General features: G+C 41.6%; 1 protein-coding gene across 1 annotated transcript; it reads right to left on the bottom strand.

Annotated features, from left to right (window-relative positions):
* Positions 1-1,230: 1,230 nt before the first annotated feature.
* On the bottom strand, positions 1,231-3,475 carry LOC128743944 (uncharacterized). The gene is made up of 3 exons (XM_053840657.1): positions 3,284-3,475; positions 1,730-2,091; positions 1,231-1,513 (listed from the first exon to the last, which is right to left on the bottom strand). The coding sequence occupies exons 1-3, from the start codon at positions 3,473-3,475 to the stop codon at positions 1,231-1,233; spliced, it is 837 nt and encodes a 278-aa protein (XP_053696632.1).
* Between the last annotated feature and the right edge of the window lie 6,402 nt (positions 3,476-9,877).

The following is a 9,877-nucleotide window of genomic DNA, read 5'->3' on the forward strand; positions in this document are numbered from 1 at the left end:
ATTGTTTACCTCGTCAGTCTAAACAATTTTTTGCGTAAACTTCACATAAATGAACTAACGAAAATACCACAGGTAATCGGGTTGCTGAGATTTATGCGCAAGTAAATTTCTAAATTCCTAGCAGAGCAAAAGAGACAGATAGCGTTTGAGAGCCATATGGATACGTGAGATCCATGAGATGTGCAAAGGACTGGATTCACTCACTTCAAATGAAGCTGGTCCCTGAAATTTTATGCTTTTTGTTCTACGCGTGGTGTCTGTATAGTTTGTGGTAGTAGTCTCTCTGACAGCTTTAATCGGAGCCGCCTCTGCTGCAGTTAGCAAAGTTAATCTGTTATCGTCCGCTTTATCAACCTTGAACGAATCGGAAGCGCCTGTTCTCTCTGTTTGGGCCAGCTTTTCGACCTTTTTGACAGCTAATTTCAAAACCTATTACACGAATTTGGCCAACCTTGAAACGTTACAACTGTGACTGGCGGCGATTTACTTCTGAACGACTTGCAGCGAGGATCCGTTGATTATACAGGGTATTGATAATGAATATTCCTCTATTAGTTTCTCAATCATTAAACGTCTGTTAGGGAAATATCTAATCTACTGTGTTGTAATGGATTTTTTGAAATAGACGTAGTCCTACGTAGTCCTACGTCAAAATCTTCACGCACACACCAGCATGCTACAGGCAAAAAATGACAGTCATCGGCATGATGTTTATGTGCACTCATATTTTCAGTGAACATTAAGTCGTGAATGTTGCATTTACGACTATATCAAGTGTGCCATGCCTCAGCACAGTAGGTTACATTGGGTTCGACTTGTTACCGAGCAACGAGCGAGCACGTTTCGTTCTTTTTTTCTTCGTTACTGATGCATAACATGCTAATTGTAGCAGGAACCTAACAAGCAGCCAGAGCGTCTAAAACATTCTACAAATCTCCCGGCAAAGTATGCACGTTCAACGACGGTAATTAGCACCTTCAGGGCGGTTGGTGTGAAACTGTCAGTAAACTATGCCGGTTGATGATGTACATTTATCTCGGAGTTTTCTTTGCATTGGTGGCAGTTGGCCTTGCCTTACGGCATCCTAGGCATAATCGGTGTCAACTGGTTCTATTTTTGGTTTTTAACGATGAGTCAACGGAAGAAAATCGATAAGCAGAAGTGAGATAAATTTTGTTTATTTCATTTGTGGTCTTAGTAAAAAAATCGATACAATTAAATTCGGGTACATTACATAAAACTATACGGACTGGAGTACCGTCCTAGTGCCAGCTCCAAGAGGGAGAAGCCACACGCGGGAAACAGCGACTGGCAGAGAACCTTGCTCCTGCCCTTCCGATGAGCCTCGTCGTACAGCCGGGTATCGTTGTGTTCGAACGATAGCACTTTAGACTTGGGAAAGCTGAACAAAGTGCGCAACATTTCGGCGACCATGTTGCTTCCTTTCGATCCAAAGAACTGCGAACTTTCGCAGAGTGCTCGCAAAATGCAATCACGCCCACTGTAGCCCATGCTGGAGGAAGTTTAAATTATAATAATTTCCATACAACTGTCATTTCCCGAACCACACTCGTTGCGAGCAGCCAAGCGTCACAAATAATCACAGAGAAAACTTTTAACTCGGTCCAACGGCGGTTGCCACGACAGTGAAATAATTCACCAGAGTGACAAACCCGCCGCCGCTTGCTGTGACGACGGAGTGTGATCCAGTGGTAAAATGTAAACATACTCATTCATGGCCACCTCCATCCGGTGGTACAGCTCCCGCCGATGTCGTCTCTGGGCAACGGGCTTCGGTTCCTGCATCTCGTGCTCGAAGCTCAGCGTTTGGTTGGGCAAATTGTATGCAATGCCCCAATTTAGAGCCCAGCTGAACATCTGATAGTTCGGGTTGCCGTACATGCCGATCGTCATGCAGACGGCCACTGAAAAGCTAGCACCCTCGGGAAAAACTACGTAGCGCTTTTTCCGAGACAGTACTTTCGACGATGGATGGTCCAGTCCATCATCGTTTTGTTCGCTGTCGGCCAACAACAGCAGCGATGCATGCGCCAACAGAAACACCACCAGCAGCAGTTTGAAACGACCAGCCTGAAATTATTCCCAGCTGTGTTAATGCTTCTTTTTTGCCACGAAATATCGCTAAGCACAGTAGAGTACCATTATGCAGAACGGCCAAAAGTATACCAAATGGGTCCAATCAGCTACAGCAACTTTGCAGCATTAGGGCGGTAATTGAAGTTCCGTCGTACAGGCTTCGACCTTCAATGTTCAAGTGCAGACCGGTGACTGTGCACCGCATCGACAAGCTTGAAAAGATTTTTTTTTTCTGTGGGAAACACACATACACACATACCAACTTTCTTCGTCGAGAACGGAAGAAGAAAACGAAAAAGTCTGGCTGGAAACTTTAATATTCATCGACCCGGAGAGTGAATCTCAGCAAGCGATACACTTTCGCACCTGTCTGTCATGTACAGCGACAAGAAAGCGGTCGTACAGGGTGACTAGAAATAACTGTCAGTAAAGTAATGTAGCAATTAGGGTCATTAAATTAGTTTGTTCCTGTAGTTTCGATAAGTTTAGCAATTAGAGCATGTGCCACTAGAAATTATGGCTAGTTGGCTACGCATACGCAATGCACCTTGCGTACAATTTAGCCGAGTTTTCTCTTTCCTAGAGCCGCTCATTCGCTATTCGCAAAACTCAAATTTCGAAGCACGAAGCGTAGAGTTGCTTGCCATGTTCTTCTTCAAATTAGCCCGAAGAAAGTTCAATAAACTCTGGGAAATGAAATGGTTAGATGCATAAAACCAAAGGGAAAAAGAGAGATTTGTTCGCGTTTGAATTGGTCGCAGAAGTTCGTTACAAAATTCCGCTTTCAAATTTAAAAACCTCGTTCCTATCTGAGGGTATTTCAAATCTCGCTTCGATCATTTCTATCTGATCAGTGGAGCAAGTCAGAGTGTGCGATTTTGTGTTCCGCGAATTAAAACGAGGTTTGTGTTTAGTAGATGTGAGAGTATTTTAGATTAGTTAGCTTTATTAAGTGTTATTTCATTAGATAGGTAGCGCAGTCAGGAGTTGCAAATAGTGGAGAGTTTGCAAGCAAGTGTGAGGCACAAAAAAGGTAAATTGAAAATTTAAAAATTTGGCTGTTAGAATAGTTGGCTTACAGCGTCGAACAGCCGTTCGACGGCTTTTTGTGTTGGATATTTTTTCCTTTAAGCGCTCGGCGAAGCTAACCACACCGCCGCAAAGCTCATCCATCCTCCTGCCGCACACTCTTCGACCCACTGTCGGCTAGAATCGGGGATTCTGGCACCGCTAAACCGCCACCGATTGGAAGAATCGGCCCCCGCTGAACGTAAACCGCCGCCGATTGGATTAATCGGCCCGTGCAGCTCATAAAAACCGCTGGTTGGACTAGCCGGCATATGCTGAGGTAGACGCCATTTTGTTTTGGAGCCAGCATAGTGCAGTTCGGAACATAAACCGCTTCGGGCGGTGAATGACTGTAGCCGGAGCTACTGGGAAAGCAGCATCCTACGGTAGTGTGAATCTTCGCTAATTTCGAGTGAGTACGCTATAAAATCCCTGCGCAGGGTGATGATATAAAGTGCGATAGATCCACACATACAGCCAAATAGTAAAAGCTCGCGAGCCAAGCCGAAGAAGTAGAGCAGTAGGCAGAAGTGAAGTATAAATGTAGGCGCTATAGTAGTTCTCCACCCACGCAATTATGGTACCGAAGCAAATATTAGAGTAGTTCAAAGAAAATCCTAGGTTTAAAACATGCTAGTTTAGAATAAATTATTAAAATTGTAAATTACATTTCTGTTAGTTTCTGTCTTAATGGAGTGATATTTGATGCGGCTTAAATAGTCTAAAGGTGTCTCACGTCTCGCGTCCGTCTTAGTTTGTTTGATTTTGTAATTTAGTACTCCAGGTTGGACTGCCTGGGAAAACAGTCCCCGCACTCGGACTTTCGAAGCTGGTCAGTGATCTGTTCGTACAGAGTTTTGGCCGGTGATGAGAAATACGAGTCGGTTTCTGATAGTAGGGATTTTTTAGTGAACTTCTGAGGACTTTAGAGACATTATCGTTCGTAGACTGAGTACCTTTGGCGGATTGCGTCTGCTGTTTTGTTTCCCCCCTTTTGAGATTATTTAACTGACCCGCCCTGAGGCGGAGTTTCTGGCCGGGCAAGCCTGAACGCGGCAAGTGACCCTCTCACGAGGTGGCGCTTAAGTCACTTGCTTCAGAGATTTGGGGAGCGAATAGCGGACTGAATAGGTGGCCGTATTTCGGCAGGCTACAGTAAATGCTCACAAATGTTTATTCCGAGTGGATTCAGTCAATATTACACGGTCGAAAATTTTTCAAAAGCAGACTTATCACAAGTTCCCTTTTTGTGTCCAAACAAACTTGCAAGCTGTGCTGAAAACACGCCCAAAAGACACTGTCAGTTATTACTACTCACCCTGTAAATGTGATATTTGAATTGCAACGGGAGCATACGAATTTATGCAGCTCCAATCAGACCAGGAGCCCCTGCTTTATGTATGTAGAAAGTCTTAACAACTTCTGAGTACCTTGCGTTTTATTCGGAATGCATGCTTGATTTCTTTTCGAGAGTTATTTTCCACGGATTTTGGTGGTGACGAATATAAAGATTGGCGTGTTCTTTTACCCTGGGGATCGGATTCGAAACAGTGATTGAATGTATGCTTATCTCGGTGAGGCTTTAAAACTATTACCTCTGATCCCCTTCCCTTCCCTTCTTCATCTTCAGTGTACCAACATGCTCCCATAGACTCGGGAAACCATCACAAAAAATAAAATTAGTTCAACTAAACTGCTAGTTACTAATATCTTGCAACTCGAAGCACTAAGCATTGCATTCTATAAGTTCTATTACTTTTTGGGGCATAAATTACACTAAATACTGAGATTTCTTGAAATTCATCACTATATTTTCACTTTTTCCGATTTTTCATTAATTTTTTTCAGTCGTTCCATTCGCCACATCACTCGCGAAACTTAACTTGAAGCACAGAAAACTTTAATTTACCACCCGAACAGTTATTTAGTAAGATATTATAATGATTTTGCCGAAATTGTTCACTTGAATTGATAGGAAAAACTTCCCTTCGTTTCGAATGCAATTTCGAATCCGCGACCGTCGTTGTTGTACGTTGCCAAGGTAACGGACGTTTATATGGAGTGATGCCAACTTAAAAATTTGAGCATGAAATTGACCAATTATTTTCGCTATTAAATTAAAGGTCGTAGAGTGTCGATAATATACTTATAAAATTCACATTCAAGCATAAATGAACGCATATCAGTAACTTCGACAGTTTTTCTAAGTTTTGGAGTAAATTTTAAGTCACTTGTAAACAAATTGCTTGTAAAAGTATTCTCTTATGTACATCCAAGTAAAATTATGACGATTTGGACGAAATTGCACAATTTTGCAGATGTGACTGTCTTCCATTTATGGGCAGTACTGAAATCAGTAAAAAAGCAACTCAAACTATACTTTCATCAACTCCGATCAGCAATCAGTTTTGCGTGGTTCGACGTGCTACGCACCAAAAGATTCCAGAATTATGCAGCCACGATTAGAAATCGTGCCCAACAGTCGCTTTGCGTCAGCCTGGACTATTATCGAAGGGAAACCAAGCCATTAGACCATTTGCTGATCCCCACGGTAAGGTGTTAGGTGTTCACATGTGCGAGAGTTTTCAGCCTCCAACATCGAGTTACGCAGCAATTCCTCTGCACTGGTAGTCTGCACGTTTGCAGTTTGGGTAGGTTTTACTTTACACTACGGATCAGTCTTTCCCAGGTTCCCCCCACATGTAGCCAAATTGAGAGGCGTGAAAGTCGCTATAGATTGCGGAGGGGATTCCCCTCTCAACGATGACGATCCGAATTGCCACTATGCAGGGATTGGTGGTCAATGTGTGGCTATCTGTCTATAGTAATCCACCCCCATGTACATAAAAGGCAGCTGAATGCAGCTAGCCATGCTCGTGGGTTTTGCACTGTTGACATAGATCAGGGTAGGCTGCTTTCAAGTGAGGAATACTGCGGGTTCGAGCGTGGCAGGTTCAGGTGAACGCAGCGCAATATGCAGGCTGTCCAACGAAGGAGTGGAAACCATTTAGAAAAATCCATCGATGCTTTTTCCGAAGCTTGGTGTAACCGTCCACTTCTGTTTTCCTTGTCGAAAAAATTCTAGTACTCTTAACCAGCGACTGTTTGCAAATAAATCTGTGGTTCGTGCCCGTTTGGTTCCATTCTTTCCGTGGTTTCAAGGTTATCCGTGGTCAGACCTTATCCAGTACAGCACGTCTTTGGAATCTGTCCAGAAAAGACGCCTCGAAACCATGGTAGATAGAATTCTCAGAGTGGTGTACGAAAGGCGCACACCAAGTAGAGCGACCTGAAGCTCGGACCATGGGATTAAGACGAACATCTCCCCTGGAATCTAGGATATACGACGGCTTCGAAACCGTTCTCACTGGCGTCGTGGGAAAAAGACGTGGAATGAACGATGGGGTTCATCCCTGTAAAAAAGAACCACTAGTATTTAATTCTAAAATCCTTCGGTCCAAAGCCGTAATATCCGATTATTGAATAACTGATTCTTTGAAAGTTTCTTATGCAGTAAAACACGTACTTTCCACATGTTTTCTAGTAACAAACATCATCTATTCGTTCACTATATATTGCAGTTGATCCGCCAATAGCAGAAAGGCAACCGCAGGCGGTCAATCACGGTTTCCTAGTGATTCTTCTCAAATTCTATTGCTTACTACGTGAGTATCGCTGAACGGTAGTCAGCATATACTACTTCATTTGCAATAGCGTTTTCCATCAATTACTTCAGGCGATTTTGTGTAAAGTTACAAGCAGCAGAACTTTATCCAGTTCATCATTTTGTATTTTTTATAGTGTGTTCAAGTATTCGACTCGGATGGAAATACATGTGCCCGCGTATTTTAATTCCATCGAATCGAACTTACTACTGCAAATAAGCAGATCCCGATGGACGTCTCGTTACATGAAAAAAAAATTCGATTGAAAGCTAGCTGATGTCGACAGTGTTTTGCTCTATCCACCGCTGTTGGATTTTTTTTTTCGAACCGTGTTTAAAAGAGTGTCCTCATCAAATTGCATCACGAAAAAAAAAACGCTGTAGAAAAAAAGCGCATAAATTCCAAAATTCCCGTATAAACAGTCGCGTACTTCAGCGACTTCAGTTTACTTTTTTGCTGCAAATATTTGAGAAACGACCTGTATTATTTCAGAACGCTTATTTCCAACTTTCGTTCTCGATCTTTTACAATTCATCTTTCGTCGTGTTTTTTTGTTTTTCATCTTTGATTTTTGGTCCTTTTTGTCACCTTCTGCTATCGTCTTCTTGTCGTTTCTTGTTGTTGTTTTAAACATCTGTTAGTCGTTTTTCATTTTTTTAACATCTGGCTAATAGAATCTTTACATCGTTTTTTTGTCTTTTTTAAGCAATTTGTTGCTATTTTTATCGTCTTTTGCGGCGCTTTTGGTTTGATGGAGTGTTTTTCGTCGTCCTTTGTGGTCTTCTTTGACTTTTTGAGGTCGCTGTTTTGCTGTTTTTTTGTTTCTCTTCATCGCCCTCTCTGCATCTAGTTATAGTCCCATCGTCTACCGTTAAAGTCCTTATGTATGCTGTTTTCGGTCTTTTTAGTCGCTTCTTGGGCGGCTTTCCAATGCATTTTGTAGTCTTTTTCATTAACTTTCCACCTTTTCATTATCTTTGCACCATTTTTTCGGCATTTTGTCGTCGTCTATTCGTGATCTTTTCGGTGCCTTTTCACCGTCTTTTAGTCATCACTTTATTTTTCTTTTTGTCGCCTTTTCATGGTCTTCCTACAATTTTTTGTCTTTTCTTCGTCTGTTTATCGTTTTCTAACGTCTGTTTGATGCATTTTAGTTGTTTTTTTGACGGCTTCTTTTTGTCGTCTTTACATTTTTGTTTTGGCATTTTTTCGACGTCATTTTGCCGTCCTTACTTCGTTTTGTGTCGCCATTTTGTCGTCGTTTCATCGTTTTTTCTGTTGTCCTTTCGTCACAATAACTGGAGGGATTAGGTGTCAACATATGCAACTCATCACCATCTCGAGAAAGTTACGTTGGTCAATGGTCAAGAGTTAATATTTTCGGCCTCTACCATCGCGTTAAGCAGCACTTCGTCTGCACCGGTAGTCTGCACGATTGCAGTTTGGCTAGATTTTACTTTACACTACGGATCAGTCTTTCCCAGGTTCCCCCCACATGTGGCGGAGGGGATTCCCCTCTTAACAATGACGATCCTAATTGCCATTATGCAGGAATTGGTGGTCAGTGTGTGAGCTATTTGTCTATAGTAATCCACCCCCATGTACGTAAAAAAGGCTACTAAATGCAGCAAGGCGTGCCCGTGGCTCTTGTACTGTTAACAGATCTTCCGAAGAACATGGTAGGTCACTTTCAGGAAAGAGAGATGTTCCGAAAGATTTTTCCTTGCGGGCCAGCGTGACCTGTTGACCTGTTGTTGTTCTTCCAGCTTATAGAAATGTATTCACTGCATTTTTCTTGCCAGTCTGAACACATAGAATGCATTTTCATAAACCGAATTTTTGTTTCAATTAAAAGAACAGTTGTCGAAATTCATGGAATCAATGACGATCCGTTGCTCCTTAACTAAAATCTAAATTTCAAATTGGTTAGACTATGCAAACAAAAATGAGGCAAATTCAATGAATGCTAATGCATGCTGCATTCTTTTAAACGATCTTATCAAGTAAAACGAGTACTTTCCACATGTTTGCTAGTAACAAACATCATCTATTGGTTCACTATAATTTGTAGCTGATCTGGCAATAACGAAACAGCAACCGCAGGCGGTCAATTACGATTTCCTACTGATTTTTCTCACATCCTATTAATATTTACGTGAGTTTCGATGAACGGCAGTTACCGCATGCTACTTCATATGTAGTAGCGTTTTACATGAACTACTTCAGGCGGTTCCGTGAAGTTGCAAGCAGAACTTTATCCAGTTCATCATTTTAACTTTTTTCATAGCTCATTCAAGTGCCCGACTCGGACGGAAATGCATGATCTGTTACATGTGCCTACGTATTTTGATTGGAAAATGTTTCAATAAACGTCTCATTCCATCGAATCGAAACGAATTTACTGATGCTGGGAATCGGTACAAATAGGGTAAGGAACGAGTTAAGCAGCCTATTTTAATCAGTTGAAAATAAATAAGCGGAAAATTCACTTTTTTATTCATATTTTCAATATTTTTTGATAGGAACATCTTCCCAAATCACTTAACCATAGATTTAATTCACACAAACACAATTTACTGGGTTTCCGACAAGAAATATGATGAATTAAAAATTATTGTCCAAAAACGTACATTTTTCAGCTGCTGAAGGCAATCGCCACTTCGCTACTAACTAATCCATCACATTTTTCAGCACTGATTACAACTACCTTTTTTTCTATTATCTAAGCCTTTGTTACTAGCAGAAAGTTTTATTATTTTACAACAAAACTGAAAATAAATTCTGAATTGACGGAACCCGAAGATTTTCTCAGCGATTTAATGAAGCAACGATGTGCTTCAATGTTATTTGCTTTGACAACACTGTTCTGTAGTCGGACCGTGAGCACTGCTATGTTTGCCTCTTTTGTTTTCCCACCATCCTTATGAACAGCGAGTGAGACGTTAAACTCGCAGTTTCCCGTAAGAACACTAGAGAATACAAGAGACGACGAACGCAGTATGCCCCGATGAACAATTTAGACAGATGGCATATTACGCATCACGGAC

This window comes from Sabethes cyaneus, chromosome 3 (assembly GCF_943734655.1).
Source record: "Sabethes cyaneus chromosome 3, idSabCyanKW18_F2, whole genome shotgun sequence".
In the NCBI taxonomy this organism is placed as follows: Eukaryota; Metazoa; Arthropoda; class Insecta; order Diptera; family Culicidae; genus Sabethes; species Sabethes cyaneus.